The sequence below is a fragment of the Carica papaya genome, chromosome 6, assembly GCF_054855325.1.
Source record: "Carica papaya isolate Zhongbai chromosome 6, ASM5485532v1, whole genome shotgun sequence".
Classification (NCBI taxonomy): domain Eukaryota; kingdom Viridiplantae; phylum Streptophyta; class Magnoliopsida; order Brassicales; family Caricaceae; genus Carica; species Carica papaya.
In genome coordinates this window covers 5,447,613-5,465,335 of record NC_142314.1, presented here as the reverse complement: position 1 = coordinate 5,465,335, position 17,723 = coordinate 5,447,613, and the positions used below count along the sequence as shown (strand labels likewise).

Sequence of the window (17,723 nt, the reverse complement as noted above, 5' to 3'; positions counted from 1 at the left end):
CGCCGCCGCACCGGAGGAACTTCCTACCGCCGATCGAGGTAAATTTCGTACCTCCGACTCGTTTTTCCACGCTGATTCCTCCTGTGGCCAAATCGGAGCCAAAATCCCGGCCAAACGGCCGGAATGCACGGCCGAAGCCCAGCGGCGCCACCGCGCCCTTCTCGGTTTTTGCCTCCGATGAGGCCCTTCCCGGCCTCCGTTTGATGCAATTTTTATATCACCGTGATCACCACTCTTTTCTCTACAGGTTGACCGGAGCCGAATCACCAAAACACGAACCTCGCCGGAGAGCCGCTGCACCCGAGAGCGCCGCCGCCGGTAAGCTCCGTTTTTCCGTGATTTTTTGGCCCCCCGAGGGCCCTAGGGTTGTTTTCTCGCAGGGACCGATGCGAGTGTGGCCGAATTCGGCCGGAAACGGCCGAAAACAGCCAACCCGAGGCGAATCGCCGCCGCCAGCGGCGGAGCCGCCGTGCCGGAGTTGCGATTTGGGCCGAAAGGGGCCCTGGGCCTAATTTGGGATTTTTTTGGGAACACGTGCAGGTACCAGTAGTGCATTTCAGTTCCCCGAGGAAAATTCAGGGAAAATTAGGGACAGCCTGCAAGCGCACTGTGAAGCCGTGTTCGGACCCCGAAACGAGTAAGGACCCCTCACCTTATTTCCTATCACGGTTTTAAAGTTCAGTAAATGATAAAACGGTATTTCATGAATCAACGAATGTGTGAAATTGCTTAAGGTCGCTAATAGAGCCCAAGTCTAGTGTATTTGTCGGTTAACTGTTATTTGGCCTGTTTTACAGTTTTAAATGCAGCATGAGGTTCGATATTTTCATTTTATAGTTTCGTGTGTATATTTTACTGTTTTATTGATTATGGATTAAATGACCGGGATATTGATGTTGTATGTTGTCTGTTAAGCATAAATATTGTTTGCTTGCTTGTATGTGGATTAATGATGGTGACTGAGGAAAAAGAGAATGAAAAATTATGTAAATGGGTAATGGTATAATGTGATCAGCCTGACTAGATATCCTGAGAGATGGTGGACGGACCGGGTCCGTAGGGAACCCTACCGGGATTGTGGTCTCCCATACCAGACGGGGTATGGAGATCTTATGTGTTTTGGCGCCCATACCGGACGGGGTATGGAGACGGCCCGTTTCACCCTCATACCGGACGGGGTAATGAGGTCTATGTTTTGGCGCCAATAACGGACGGGGTATGGGGATGACCCGTTTCACCCTCATACTGGACGGGGTGATAAGGTCTATGGTTTAGCGCCCATACCGGACGGGGTATGGGGACGGCCCTGGAATGGATTTCAAGTGTTAAAGATTAACGGGTAGCGGGACCCCTATGGATCCCCATGGATACTAGTGGGCTGGTGAATCAAGAAAATATGTTGTGTAACGATTGAATTACAAAAAGTTTGATAGGTATTATGTTATACAGTTCATATATATGTTTTCATGATGATGATGATATTATTGCTTTCGTATATTATTTTATGAATTTTACCGAGGTAAGTGAAGGGTAAAGGTTTTATTATTAATAAAAGGATTTGTTGTAAATTATGCTCCATTGGTCTTTTTGTGTTTTCTACCCACCTTTACCTCCGTGACGGTGAGATATCGTGATGTCTTTACTGGGCTAGTGTAGCTCATTCCTTATTTAATCATTTCAGATCAAGAGGACATCGTTCCCGAGCCGGTTCCGCAGGAGGACGACGAAGGGGACGCCTAAAGACTCCCTAGTCACATTCGTAGTTTTTTTTACTTTCAAGTTTCTCCTTTAGGTAGTTTAATCTTTTATATTTTTTGAGCACGTTTTTGGTTTTAGTGTAAGGGATGTTATTCAAATTTTGACTTCGCTTCCGCATTTGATATTTATAATATAATTTCCATTTTAAATTTCCGGGGCTGTTACAGTTGGTATCAGAGCCGCATTTCCTCAGACCCATCCCTTACACAATAGTGCCTTAGAGTAATACTCACCGATATGTCGTTACTCAATCATTCCTTGTGAAAACGAGTACACGGGAATGAGGAGAGGAAGACCCCCACTAAACCAAGCGGCCCAAGATAATTCGCTTCGGGAGGATTTAGACAGACTATTTAAGATGGTGGAGGCTCTCGTAGCTGTCCAGCAAAGGCAAGAGGAGAGAAGGGAGTTACTCGGACCTCCTCCGCTAGCGCAGGTTGAGCCCCCGCTACAGCAGGCTGATCCCGAGCCACCCCGGCAGGAGCCTGTTCCTCCACAGAACCACCCGGCGCCACAGCCGCGGTACGACCCTGTACCACAGCCACGGTACCAGCAGGCGCCGCCACAGCACATTCCAGTACCCCCACCACATCAGCAGGTGCCACCACAGGGTCCCCCAGTTAACCCTCAGCCGGCCCAAGTCCCTCTACCTCGGGACCCCGCTCCTTCCTTGATCGACCCCGGCTTCATAGAGAGGTACAGAAGACTGAACCCTTCTACTTTTGCAGGGGGATCCTCTTTTGAAGAGGCCCAATACTGGCTGGCAGAGACTGAAAGAGCTTTCGAGACCTTGGGAGTAGTTCCTGAGCAGAGGGCTGCCATTGCCTCCTACATGCTGGTAGGGGAGACATTGCTAGGAGAGGTTGTCTACAGGGCATGTGCCGTGGAGATAGCAGATAGGAAATTGAGGGTAGACCTGATAGGGTTAGACACAGGGGATTTTGATGTAATCCTAGGAATGGATTGGCTAGCGGCGTATCACGCCACCATAGAATGCTTTAACAAAAAGATTGTATTTAATCCTCCCAACGAGGAGCCATTTACAAGTTAATAAAATTATTCGGTACTGATTTCCCCTAATGGCAAATTCTTTTCTTCTTAATTCCCAATGCCTTAATATTGTATTTTCTCTAACTAGGTAAACCCAAGAAAGAAGTTTGTATCTAAGAGATTCCAGTAGTCCGAGACTTTCCAGACGTATTTCCGGATGAACTGCCCGGTCTACCAGGGGACAGAGAGGTCGAGTTCACCATAGACTTACAGCTAGGAACCCAGCCCATCTCGGTAGCTCCTTACCGAATGAGCCGCATCGAGATGGAAGAGCTAAGGAAACAAATCACTGAGCTACAAAACAGTGGCTTCATTAGACACAGCATTTCCCCATGGGGTGCCGGGGTTACTTTTGCAAAGAAAGGGGATGGAACGTTGAGACTGTGCATTGATTATAGAAGGATAAACAAGGTAACAATTAAGAACAAGTACCCTCTTCCCCGGATTGATGACCTTTTCGATCAGTTGCAGGGTGCACAGGTCTTTTTCAAAATAGATCTACGATCAGGTTACCATCAGGTAAAAGTGAGAGTCGAAGACATCCCCAAGACTGCATTCCGAACCAGGTACGGATACTATGAGTTCCTGGTTATGCCGTTTGGGCTAACCAACGCCCCGGCCATCTTTATAGATCTAATGAACAGAATCTTCAGAGAATTCTTGGATCAATTTGTCATCGTGTTCATCGATGATATCTTAGTCTACTCAAAAAGTAGGGAAGAACATGCTCATCATCTGCCCAAGTTCTACAGGTACTCAGGGAAAAGAAGTTGTATGCGAAGTTGTGCAAGTGTGGATTTTGGCTCGAACAAACCGCCTTCCTAGGACATGTTATATCGAAGGAAGGGGTGTCGGTGAACCCCGAAAAGGTTGAAGCGGTACTTGGTTGGGAAAGGCTGACAACAGTTAAGGAAATTCGCAGTTTCCTAGGGATGGCAGGTTATTACCGCCGGTTTGTCGAAGGGTTCTCTAGTCTAGCAGCTCCTCTGACCCGACTCACAAAGAAGAATGCAGGATTTGAATGGAATGAGAACTGCGAGAGGAGTTTTTCAGAGTTGAAGAAGCGACTAACTACTGCACCAGTGCTGGCTCTACCGAGTGGATCAGGAGGGTACACAGTTTATAGTGATGCCTCCTATCTGGGCCTGGGTTGTGTCCTAATGCAGCATGGAAAGATTATAGCATATGGGTCTAGACAGCTAAAGAATCATGAGAAAAACTATCCTACCCATGACTTGGAGCTTGCCGCAATCATACAAGCCTTGAAAACCTGGCGCCATTATTTGTATGGAGAGACCTTTCAGATCTACACTGATCATAAAAGTTTGAAGCATATCTTCACTCAGAAGGATCTCAACATGCGTCAGAGAAGGTGGATGGAACTCCTCAAGGACTATAATTGTGACATCCTATACCATCCAGGTAAGGGCAACGTGGTGGCCGATGCCCTCAGCAGGAAAAGTGCAGGCACCCTAGCCCATCTGATGGTTTCAGAATGTAGGTCCATTGGGGCTACACAGCAGGTTCGCCTGCGAGACCTGAAGAGAGTCACATGTTTGGGCCACCTAGCAGTCCAACCCGAGTTAATCCAAAGAATAAAGGAAGCTCAGTCAGTCGACCCCGCCTTAGTAACCCGCAAGAAGAATGCAGAACAGGGAGTGAGCTCAGAATTTCAGATCTCTGCCGACGGATTGATTCGTTTCAAGGACAGAGTGTGTGTCCCAGACGACAGTGAGTTAAGAAGAGACATCATGACAGAGTCCCATAGTTCAAGGTTCGCCATGCATCCAGGAAGTACAAAAATGTACCAAACTATCTGACCTCGGTTCTGGTGGAATGGGATGAAGAGAGATATAGCCGACTTTGTATCTAAGTGCTTGGTATGTCAGCAGGTCAAAGCAGAACATCAATGCCCGGGCGGGTTACTTCAACCTTTACCGATTCCAGAGTGGAAGTGAGAACATATCACCATGGACTTCGTATCGGGACTACCCAAGGCACGATCGGGACATGATGCTATATGGGTAATCGTTGACCGACTCACTAAGTCTTCCCACTTCCTGGCCATCAGAATGACTGATCCCTTGGACAAGTTGGCAAGAATGTATATCCGGGAGGTAGTCAGACTGCATGGAGTTCCAGTAACAGTGGTATTCGACAGGGATCCCAGATTCACTTCTCGGTTTTGGAATAGTTTCCAGCAAGCTATGGGAACAAAACTGTCTCTTAGTACTGCTTTCCACCCCCAAACCGATGGACAATCAGAGAGGACAATTCGTACGCTGGAGGATATGCTCCGAGCTTGTGTCCTTGACTCCGGGGGCCATTGGGACGACCACCTACCCCTGATAGAGTTTGCTTACAACAACAGTTACCAAGCAAGCATCGGCATGGCCCCATACGAGGCGCTATACGGGCGTCCGTGCAGGTCACCAATATGTTGGGAAGAAGTGGGCGATAGAAGATTGTTTGGCCCGGATTTGGTAGAAGAAACCACGTCCAAGATAGTTAAGATCAAGAAGAATATCCAGACAGCTCAGAGTAGGCAGAAGAGTTATGCTGATACCCGGAGGAGAGACCTGGCCTTTGAGAAAGGCGACCGGGTGTTTCTTAAAGTCACCCCCTTCAAGGGGATTAGTAGGTTCGGCAGGAGGGGAAAATTAAACCCCAGATATATTGGACCCTTTGAAAACTTAGACAAGAATGGTACCACGGCCTACAGACTTGCACTGCCTCCTGAGCTCTCCCGGGTTCATAATGTGTTTCACGTATCAATGCTACGTAAGTACAATCCGGACCCTTCTCATGTCTTGGCTCATGAACTGCTTCCACTTCGAGAGGACTTGTCTTATGAAGAAGTACCGGTCGGTATCACGGACCGAGAGAGCAGAATACTCCGCAACCGGAAAATATCACTTGTAAAAGTCGTGTGGCAGAACCACACGCCCAGGGAGGCCACCTGGGAACTGGAATAAGAATTTAAGGCCCAATATCCCCATCTGTTTGATCAAGAGTAATGAGGCAAATTTGGGGACCAAATTTCTTTATGGGGGGGGGAGTTGTAGCGCCCAGACCGGGAAGAGAAAAAAAAAAAAAGTCACGTCGGCAGATACATCAGCAGGCCCGGTCAGCAGTCCCGGCCAACCGAGACCTGCCACGTGGCAAAACCACGTCGTTCCAAAAAGGGCCACGTTGGCGATCCGCGTGGGCGCGATCGGACGGCCCAGATTAAAACAAAATGGACGGCTGAGATCAAAAGGCAAGGGGTTATAAATAGAACCCCCACACCAGACCACAAACCCTAGCTGCCTGCCGCTCGCCGGAGAGACGAACCAGAAGCCGGCCGCCGCCGCACCGGAGGAACTTCCGACCGCCGATCGAGGTAAATTTCGTACCCCCGACTCATTTTTCCACGCTGATTCCTCCTGTGGCCAAATCAGAGCCAAAATCCCGGCCAAACGGCCGGAATGCATGGTCGAAGCCCAGCGGCGCCGCCGCGCCCTTCTCAGTTTTTGCCTCCGATGAGGCCCTTCCCGGCCTCCGTTTGATGCAATTTTTATATCACCGTGATCACCACTCTTTTCTCTACAGGTAGACCGGAGCCGAATCACCAAAACACGAACCTCGCCGGAGAGCCGCCGCACCCGAGAGCGCCGCCACCGGTAAGCTCCGTTTTTCCGTGATTTTTTGGCCCTCCGAGGGCCCTAGGGTTGTTTTCTCGCAGGGACCGATGCGAGTGTGGCCGAATTCGGCCGGAAACTGCCGAAAGCAGCCAACCCGAGGCGAATCGCCGCCGAAAGGGGCCCTGGGCCTAATTTGGGATTTTTTTGGGAACACGTGCAGGTACCAGTAGTGCGTTTCAGTTCCCCGAGGAAAATTCAGGGAAAATTAGGGACAGCCTGCAAGCGCACTGTGAAGCCGTGTTCGGACCCCGAAACGAGTAAGGACCCCTCACCTTATTTCCTATCACGGTTTTAAAGTTCAGTAAATGATAAAACGGTATTTCATGAATCAACGAATGTGTGAAATTGCTTAAGGTCGCTAATGGAGCCCAAGTCTAGTGTATTTGTCAGTTAACTGTTATTTGGCCTGTTTTACAGTTTTAAATGCAGTATGAGGTTCGATGTTTTCATTTTATAGTTTTGTGTGTATATTTTACTATTTTATTAATTATGGATTAAATGACCGGGATATTGATGCTGTATGTTGTTTGTTTAGCATAAATACTGTTTACTTGCTTGTATGTGGATTAATGATGCTGACTGAGGAAAAAGAGAATGAAAAATTATGTAAATGGGTAATGGTATAATGTGGTCAGCCTGACTAGATATCCTGAGAGATGGTGGACGGACCGGGTCCGTAGGGAACCCTACCGGGATTGTGGTCTCCCATACCGGACGGAGTATGGAGATCTTATGTGTTTTGGCGCCCATACCGGACGGGGTATGGGGACGGCCCGTTTCACCCTCATACCGGACGGGGTAATAAGGTCTATGTTTTGGCGCCCATAACGGACGGGGTATGGGGATGACCCGTTTCACCCTCATACCGGACGGGGTAATGAGGTCTATGGTTTGGCGCCCATATCGGACGGGGTATGGGGACGGCTCTGGAATGGATTTCAAGTGTTAAGGATTAACGGGTAGCGGGACCCCTATGGATCCCCATGGATACTAGTGGGCTGGTGAATCAAGAAAATATGTTGTGTAACGATTGAATTACAAAAAGTTTGATAGGTATTATGTTATACAGTTCATATATATGTTTTCATGATGATGATGATATTATTGCTTTCGTATATTGTTTTATGAATTTCACCGAGGTAAGTGAATGGTAAAGGTTTTATTATTAATAAAAGGATTTGTTATAAATTATGCTCCATTGGTCTTTTTGTGTTTTCTACCCACCTTTACCTCCGTGACGGTGAGATATCGTGATGTCTTTACTGGGCTAGTGTAGCTCATTCCTTATTTAATCATTTCAGATCAAGAGGACATCGTTCCCGAGCCGGTTCCGCAGGAGGACGACGAAGGGGACGCCTAAAGACTCCCTAGTCACATTCGTAGTTTTTTTTACTTTCAAGTTTCTCCTTTAGGTAGTTTAATCTTTTATATTTTGTGAGCACGTTTTTGGTTTTAGTGTAAGGGATGTTATTTAAATTTTGACTTCGCTTCCGCATTTGATATTTATAATATAATTTCCATTTTAAATTTCCGGGGCTGTTACAAACTTATCTTGTAACATATTGTAAAGTCTCGTTTTTTTTTTCTTAATGGCGCAGTTTAAAACAACTCCATCATCAAATACAAAAGTTTCATTCCAAATCAATTATACACATATAAACTTTACCGCAATCTATTATTTAAAATTAAGATAAACTTATAACTCTACATGTACATCATAGAGAAATATAATCTCATACACTTCCAACAGATACTATCTACACTACTACTAATTTTTACACACTCTATTCTGCCCACAAAAAGAATCCTTACTCTATTGCGCTATATGCTAGGCTCGGAAACCAGCAACTATGATCCTGGCTCCATTCCTACTTCATCTGTGAATGATAAAGAGTGAGTACATATAACTCAGTACATTAAAAATTAAGTTATAAGTGTCTTATGCAACAACAGGAAACCCAGTATTTCTATATGTACTCTATCTACACAACCTAAACCATGCTTTAATACCACCATGGGACTACACAGGACTAACTTACCCCGGTAATTTAGTTATATTGTATATCAAGTGTGACCGTCTTCCAACATCGCTCCAACCGTACAAATGTTCTCACATGTCACCAATATCGGCGACCAACAATCAATCTTCTATCTTTCGACCCCTAACAGGCCACACACACACAGATACAATTCTCTCTCGTCACCAATATCGGCGACCCAACCCCTTGTTCGTCGGAGTCTCCTGACTATCACCACTATCGGTGATCAACTTACTCTTTCTAGGTAATGACAACTAATATCGGCGTCCCCCCAATGCTACCAACTCAAGAACAATATCATCTCGTTCTCGTTTCACTATGTCGTCTTAAAGCTCTCCTTTACCTTTAACCTGTATATCGAACCTACATGCGTCTCCCCATAGGACACACACTAACATTTAACACACACACGCTGGTAATGTTCCCTCGCCAATTACTAAATTTACAGTAGCTATACCAACCTATATACAACCCACACCCTCACACCACACAACTACACCGACACACCTTTATTCCGATACCTCACACCCACGCCCTACAGGCCTCCATTTCCTTCTCCCCAATTTCTAGCATACACACACTCCACCCCTTTCATGCCTACCTCTATCCACAGCCACATCGCACTTCTTCTCTTACACGAATATCCTTACACACCGAACTCCTCCTTTTCCCTCCTCCCGAGACCTACTCTAAGGATCCCATTCACAATCATGAACTCTCCTCTCTCTAACAGACCTCACTCCCACACCCCATTCCTCCTTCTCTCTCCTCCCGCGGCCTACTCTAAATATCCCAACTCACCATCACACAATCACAAACTCTCTTATCTCTCACAGACCACTCACACACCGTTTTCCTCCTTTTCTCTCCTCCCGCGGCCTACTCTAAATATCCCGACTCACAATCACACAATCACGAACTCTCATCTCTCTCACGAACCACACACACCGCATTCTTCCTTCTCTCTCCTCCCATGGCCTCCTCCATGCACCCCGCTCATACTCACACAAAATCTCCTTGCTCTCACGGATCTCACTCACTCACCGAACTCCTCGTTCACTCTCTCCTCCCGGGGCCTCATCAATGTACTTCCACTCATTTTACACAGAATCTCCTCACTCTCTCGCGGACCTCTCTCACTCACCGACTTCTTCACTCTCTCTTTTCCCGCAATCTCCTCCGTGAACATCCTTCACTCCTCCACGATTTCACTTACCATCCACACCCACATGTTCCCTGCATCGTAGTTTTCTACTCTATATCCCAAACAAAACCTAGATTTCTCAACCTAAAGTGACAAATTTAAAGCCACACCACACCTATACAAGAACTTAAAGTTTATCGTACTTTCCATCTCCATCTTCCTTCCTCCCGTGGCTCGCACCGTCACGGTCCTCTTTCCTTCTCTCTCTCTTCTCGTTTCTCTCTGCTCCGGCTCCTCACACTCTCTCTCTAACCTTCTCTTCCCCCTCCTGATCTCTCTTCTCTGTTTTCTTTCTTTTCTTTCCTCTTACTTTTCTTCTTTTTTTTTTCTTTCCCTTCTCCTATTTATACCCCACCTGCCTCTCATCTTGCCCGTCCATTTCACCTCATCCCAACCGTCCACTCCCTCTTCTCCAAGCGACGTCGCTTCATCCTCCACTTCTCCAAACGACGCAATTTCCTCCACCTCTTCACCAAATGACACTGTTTCTTCCAAACGATGTCGTTTCCTCCTCTTCTCCAAACGACGCCTTTTCCTCCCCCTCTTCTCCAAACGACACTGTTTCACTGTAATCATCACTATATACACATATATACATACATACAAATTTTTTTTTCTTTTTTTTACATCCAGTTACTACACATATATATATAATAGGTATAAAATTTCAAACCTTAGTATTTAGATTAAATCTAATTATGAAGTATACCTCTAACTAGTATTAGTAACTTAATTAACAACTTGAATTTAGAATGAATACTAAAATTTAAAATATGATTCTGATTAATCCCTTTTAATATTGAATCATTATAAGTAATGCACAATTATAAAATATTATTTCACTCTTCTATTATATGATAAAAAAAAAATTAGAACTAATTATATCAAAAATTAAAATTTTGTAGTCAATGGGGAAGCATATATATATATATTTTAAGCATATGGCTATTTTGGTAGAAATATAAGCACATAAGTCCAATATCATATAATTATATTAAATAATTAATTAAATATCTTATACATACATACCATGGAAATTAACTAATTAATTTAGTACATTATATTAATATTGTATGACTTTTCAAAGACTAGTTTGTATTGTATAGCATCTCCAAATGTCAGAAAAAATGACTTGTACATATATATATATATATATATGTATATGTCTATATCGTCTATGACTTGGTCAATGTAATTGTTCGTCTTTGCTCAACTTTCATATTAGGCCGGTCCGGCGGTGCTCCATTTATTTAATATGCTTATAGTAATTTCCCCGTATGTGGTTGTTTGTATATAAAATTATTTATGCCGTCTTTAGTTATAAGCTATATGTATATATGAGAGAAACGTATATATAAACTAGATTTTGATCTGATCTCCACTCGATCAGATCATAATTAAAGAATGGAAAAGTTTCAGAGTCTGTTCTTCTATGTCGCTGGAGTACTTATGCTCTTCTTCGACCAAGTTTGTGGTAAGTAATCCACATGCACCATATCTATCTATATCTATATATATATATATATATATACATACATACATACACATATGTGTATATCCTTACGTAATTGCTCAATTAATATATTATATTTATGAACGTCCAGAGGGCAAGGTGATGATGGAGTACATAGGAGCCACAGGAGTGCCAGTGAAATTTGATCAAGTTCCTATACAAGACGCCATCGATTTCCATTTCATACTCAGCTTTGCCATTGACGCAAACCCTTCTGGCAAACCCCAAAACGGCAAATTCTCACCCTACTGGGCCAACACTTTAACACCACAATCCGTTGCAGCCATAAAATCATCCTACCCCAATGTCAAAGCCCTAGCCAGCCTTTCTGGCTGGAGCCTTGGTGACAAAGTCCTTCGTTGGTATAACCCGAAAAACCCTGATATCTGGGTGTTTAACGCTTTCTCATCTTTAAAACTTCTTGCTAAAAAATATCATCTGGATGGCATTGACATAGACTACGAGAGATTTCCAAAAAAAGATAATTCATCGACATTCGCTTATTGTATTGGCAAATTGATTACCCTTTTGAAGGACCGAAATATGATTTCTATAGCGACTATTGCGCCTTATTATGACACTGTTGGACCTTATATCGAACTGTTTGATAGGTATAGTAATGTTATTGATTACGTAAACTATCAGTTTTATACTGATAAAATTCGGAGACCAAAACGGTATTTAGAAGTATTTAAACTTCGAGCAAGCCAGTTTAAGGAGGAGAAGTTGTTGCCTAGCTATGAAGTGAATGGAAGAGGGATTCAGGGGGATTCATTTTTTGATGCTTTGAGTTTGTTGGAGAAGAATGGAATTCGAGTTAATGGAGTGATGATTTTCTCGGCTGATGCTTCTCGAACCAATGACTTTTATTATGAGAGAAAGTCTCAAGTTTTCTTGCTTAATTCAACAAGGGTATAAATCACATAATATATATATTATCTTTTGTATTATTGTAAAATATTATTATATTGAATAAGTTAAGAGTTACTAGATCTTATAAATTAATTTCTCATATTATTGTCTTTAAAATTTAAAATTAAACTTTTATCATTTCATAAAAAATACAAACATCACAACAAATATATCATATTCTCAATAATAAATAGTCTCAAAAAACACAATAAATACCGACAAATACGATATTCAAATTCATGTTTATGTTTAAATTTAAATTTCAACATAAAATTTAATTTATATTAAAAGAAAAAACATGCACACCATACCATTTATTTATATTACAAGCTATTCTTTGTTGAACCACATCGAATTTTTTTACCTGATCACATAAGTATTTATCTGTGACAAAATTAAAGAAAATCGATCAAATATAATCAAAATATTTGAAGTCATTTTCAATATAGATGTAAGTAAATAATTTATGCTCACCATGCCCACCTTCTCTTCTTGCTAATGAGTACTGGAGTTTTGAATGGCGACTTTGATGTCATCAGCTATGGCCTTTGCATCCATGGAGACACCAAACAGTCCCCTCCTTGACAGCCCAGCACAGTAAACGTTATTCTCTCCCTTCCAGTGATGTGGGAACTTGTTCTTAGGCATGCTATCCTCATTGAAGATGTACCTATAATCCTTCACAAACCATATATATACATATACATATACATATACATATATAACAACATTAGTTCTATTACTTTTACGTTCATGGAAAAAGTCAATGATTCGTTTAATTTGCTTAGTGTCAATGCTGACCAAATTAATTAATTAACCATATTGATAAATACATGCATAATGTATAAATTAATAGCTTACCATATCTTTTATAATACATATATATATATATATGTTACATATATAGCTGAAGATTAGCATTATCACGTTAAGCCACGTAAACATGATATAGTAATTAATATTTTTCAAATTTTCTTATTCAGTTATATAACATAACGAGAATGTGTATTAGTACTTATATTTATCTAAATACATTGTACGTAATGTTATTTAAGTACAAACTTTATAGACAATAACTAAAATAATTAGTTATATATGATATATATTTAAATTTGAGATAATTAGTGCATATATTGTAAATAGGATATCAAAAATTAGGATTAAATTAATAATTGATTCTTAAATTAATTATATATTTCAATGTCGGAAACTAATATATATATATATATGTATATGTATGTATACCTTTAGCCAGTTATTAGCCACACTCCTGTAGCCAGTTGCAAAAATTATTGCATCAAACTCTTTTTCCATGCCGTTCACAAATCTTACAATGTTCTTATAGATGCTAGAAATTTCTGGAACAACCTGATCAGGAAAGACAGTGATGGGTTAATTCTAAAACGACGTCGAATAATTATATATGTAATTAATGTAAAACAGCAGTACCTTAATCTTTCCTTGTTTGATGTTGTCGGTGGCTCCGACGTCTAATACCGGAGATCGTCCGGTGGTTTCTTTGATATAAAAGGGGCCTTTTGATGGGCGGTGGATTCCATACTTGGAAAGGTTTCCGAAATAGCAAATTGACATAAATGTCACCAGAAAATCCACCAACCAAATCGGCAAATATTTCAGCAGAAGCATTCCAAGGTGCACCATTTCTTTCGTTACCACATGGATCTGTAAATGCAATCACCCAAGTTTTCATATATATATATATACACACACACACACACCTATATATACTACACATATAAATTGGTATGAATGCCAAATTGTTTAATTTCTTGAGAATGAGAGAAAGATTTCATCGGAAGCATACTTTTAATTATAGATTCAATATGTTAATCTGATTATATATTATATTATATACAAATAATTGAGATCTAAGAGAAAAACTATGTATCTAGGTTGAGAACAAAATAGATTTGAAGGAAATTAATAACCATAATCTAATTGAATTGCATAAATAATCAATCAAATCTCTTCAAAAATTATGGTTAATTAAATTGTATTTATCTTTAATCAATACTTAAAGAAATCAACTATGCTCCGTTTGCATGAGCCATGCATGTATAAGGTGGAGAAAATTGACGATATATATACATAAATATATGTATAAAAAGAGAGAGAGAGAGAGAAGAAAAAGATAGGTTACCGGATTTCTGATGACAATTGAAGTAAGTACACCATGAGCAGAAAGGTCATGAGCAATTTCCATCCCTGAATTACCACAGCCAACCACTAAAACTTCTTTGTTCGTAAATTTGGGAGCTGACTTATACTCATTAGAATGAATAATTTCTCCTTCAAAAGTATCTAATCCTAAAATCTCAGGAATATATCCTTTACTGTTTTCACCACTAGCAACAACCAAAAATTTTGCATTAAACTTCTCAATCTCTCCTGATAAAGTATTTTTTGCCTCAATCCACCATCTATTCTCAACTTCATCATAGATAGTGGACTCGACACATCGATTATACAAAGGTTTAATATTGAAATTAGTCACATACCGGTCAAGATATTCTATGAAACTATCCTTTGAAAGAAATGTTGAACTTGTCTTTGGATGTGGCATGAAGGGTAGTGTACAGAATTCTTTGGCTAAATGAACATTCAAACGAGTGTAAGTTCGCTTTTTCCATAGAGAAGCATGACAGTCTTCTCTCTCGAGAATCAAGTGAGAAATTGAATGTTGAGATAAGCAAGCTGAAAGTGCTAACCCTGCAGGGCCACATCCTACTACCACCACCTCTGTTTGTTGAATCTCCATTTTCTAGTATTATGTTTTCTATTACATGTTATATATTGGTTAGTTCTCTTTTTAATGATATGTATTTAGATTAGAAATGACTCTTTGTTTTTCGCTTAAAAATAGTCAAAAAATCTGAACTATATAAAAACTTTTGATTCAGATTTATATTTTACTTTATATATATAGATAATTTTGGATTATGTTTACATTACCTTTTTAGTAACTTTATATTTATCAATATAATAAGTCATTTTAAAAATAATATTATATTTTTTCCTTTTTTTACTTTATGAACTAAAAAGTATTATGCATGTTCCTTCTTAATAAGTTATGTACATTATTATATTAACAAAAACACAAAAAAAAAAGAGTAGGATGTGAGTCAACATGGATTTAGGATTTCAATCCTTAAAATTTTTGAAATTAAAATTAAGATTAAGATTTATATAAAATTACCAATAATATATTATATTTTACTTTCATATCTTATAACAATTTACCTTTTTCGTTTATACGAATAATCTAACACAATAAATTCGTCCAGAAACATTGGAAATGATTATCATATTCATCTATATATCGAAAAGAAAAAAAGAAAGAAAGTGTAGGATGTAAGTCAACTTGAATTTAGGATTTCAATCTTTAAAAATTTTTAGATTGAAATTAAGATTAAGATTTATATAAAATTATCAATAATATATTATATTTTACTTTCATATCTTATAACAATTTACTTTCTTCGTTTATACGAATAATCTAACACAATAGGTTCGTCCAGAAATATTAGAAATGATTATCATATTCATCTATATATCGGAAAAAAAAAAAAAAGAAAGAGTAGGATGTGAGTCAATGTGGATTTAGGATTTTAATCCTTAAAATTTTTGAAATTAAAATTAAGATTAAGATTTATATAGAATTACTAATAATATATTATATTTTACTTTCATATTTTAGAACAATTTACTTTTTTCGTTTATACGAATAATCTAACACAATAGATTCATCCAGAAATATTTAAAATGATTATCATATTCATCTATATATGGAGAAAAAAAAAAAAGTAGGATGTGAGTCAACATGAACTTAGGATTTCAATCCTTAAAATTTTTGAGATTGAAATTAAGATTAAGATTTATATAAAATTACTAATAATATATTATATTTTACTTTCATATCTTATAACAATTTACTTTATTCGTTTTTATAAGTAATCTAACACAATAAGTTCGTCGAGGAGCATTGAAAATAATTTCTTGATCCAATTAATACTTTGTTACACGGAAAAATATATCATCAAATATTGAAATATTTGTAGTAGGAATTTAACCCTTTAGATTTTGAAAATGAAATTAAAACTAAGATTGATCCGAATTTATATTTTATATTTTAAAGGTAATATTTCAATTTTTAATTTGTATCTTCTAAGTTATCACCTTAACTTATCAAAATTGGTATAATGTATTCTCTATTATTCGCTTATATATTATTTATTGCAAATACAAGATGTAGACAAATAAATAAAGCAATTTGTTAAAATAAATTCATCAAATTTAGTATGTCTCTTTTAATATTTATATCAAAATTAGTTAATTAATTAGATACAATATTTATAATAAATTGACTATTAGGAGAATATAACTATCGATGTAGTTTAAGATATATGCTTATAATATAAAGTTAATTGGTTGATTTTTTTTTTATTTGTTGAAATTTGTATCTTATAATTTTTATTCTTCTTTTTTATATATATATAGTTTAAGATATAGAGACACATGATGACAAAATAATTATAGCTTTCTTCAAAAAGTATCTAAAGGGGATTGACTCATAGGAAAGTTTGTTCAATTCAATAAAAGGACTCACAATCTTGATAGTTTGCTTCTAAGGATTTTTCTTTAATTTACTTTAAAGTTTAAGGTTGAACTTTTTATCTTGATTGGATTGACTGCGTACTAATGCTTTACCTTTGTTATATATAATGATACACGAGAAAGAAAAATTCAAGTAAAAATTAATAACTTCTCGTATTATCAATAAGACTCTCTAAATTGAAGTTTAATGATAAAATAAGATAGAGTAGAAGAAGTAATATATTTGTCATATCTTTAGTTTAAAATGAAACATATTGCTTAGTTTAACAAGTGCAATTTATTTTTTTTATACATATCTTATATTTATTTTAGACAATCTAATCTCCTTCATCATGATAAGTCGTATTTCCACAAATATATGTAAAATATGATTCGTTGAGCATGAGAAGATGTGATACAACATTGATAGGAAATAGAAGCGTGTAAGTTAAGGGTGAGAGTCAAAGTTTTATTCTTTACCACTATATGGGTTTATATTCATATATTTTCTAAAATTTTTGGATCAAGTAAAATTTTAATAGGTAAATTAATGATAAATATCATAAACTGACTCAACGTGTTAAACAAGATAATCAAATGTGTAGTTTAAATATATACATTATGTAAAGCTTAAATGATATAAATTCACATCTTGCAATCTTTGTTCTTGTTTTATGCAGTATATGGTATGGACACAACATGAACACACACCTCATGTGGAACTGCAAGTATCCATGCACCAAGCACGTGCGTGCACACGTATAGTTATGTTATTTGCTTGTGGATATACACGCACTAAAACATGCAAAATTGTTAGCATATATTTATCTAGTTATGAATGTTTTTAAAATTTGCCAATGAATGATTATCTTGTTGTAGATTATTTTCATCACCTAAGTCGTTAAGTCTAGTTCTGATTTTTATTGTACACTGAATCTACAAAAGCTTAT

At 38.8% G+C, this 17,723-nt stretch overlaps 1 protein-coding gene and 1 pseudogene across 2 annotated transcripts; one reads left to right on the top strand and one right to left on the bottom strand.

Annotated features, from left to right (window-relative positions):
* The first annotated feature begins 11,137 nt into the window (after window positions 1–11,137).
* LOC148253244 (chitinase 2 pseudogene) lies at window positions 11,138–12,165 on the top strand (annotated as a pseudogene). The gene is made up of 2 exons (XR_015821417.1): window positions 11,138–11,208; window positions 11,339–12,165. The product of XR_015821417.1 is annotated as a chitinase 2 pseudogene (transcript).
* Window positions 12,166–12,590: 425 nt separating this feature from the next.
* Window positions 12,591–14,938, bottom strand: YUC10 (Flavin-containing monooxygenase family protein). The gene is made up of 4 exons (XM_088222305.1): window positions 14,321–14,938; window positions 13,609–13,842; window positions 13,405–13,527; window positions 12,591–12,837 (listed from the first exon to the last, which is right to left on the bottom strand). Exons 1-4 carry the CDS (start codon window positions 14,936–14,938, stop codon window positions 12,655–12,657), a joined length of 1,158 nt encoding a protein of 385 aa, XP_088078431.1. The 3' UTR covers window positions 12,591–12,654.
* Window positions 14,939–17,723: the final 2,785 nt, after the last annotated feature.

Coding starts and splice junctions, on each gene's coding strand:
- YUC10 (XM_088222305.1), bottom strand. CDS start 14,938: ATGGAGATTCAACAAACAGAGGTGGTGGTAGTAGGATGTGGCCCTGCA. Junction 13,843..14,320: donor CAATTGTCATCAGAAATCCG/GTAACCTATCTT, acceptor TTGCATTTACAG/ATCCATGTGGTAACGAAAGA. Junction 12,838..13,404: donor TGGCTAATAACTGGCTAAAG/GTATACATACAT, acceptor TGGTTTGTGAAG/GATTATAGGTACATCTTCAA.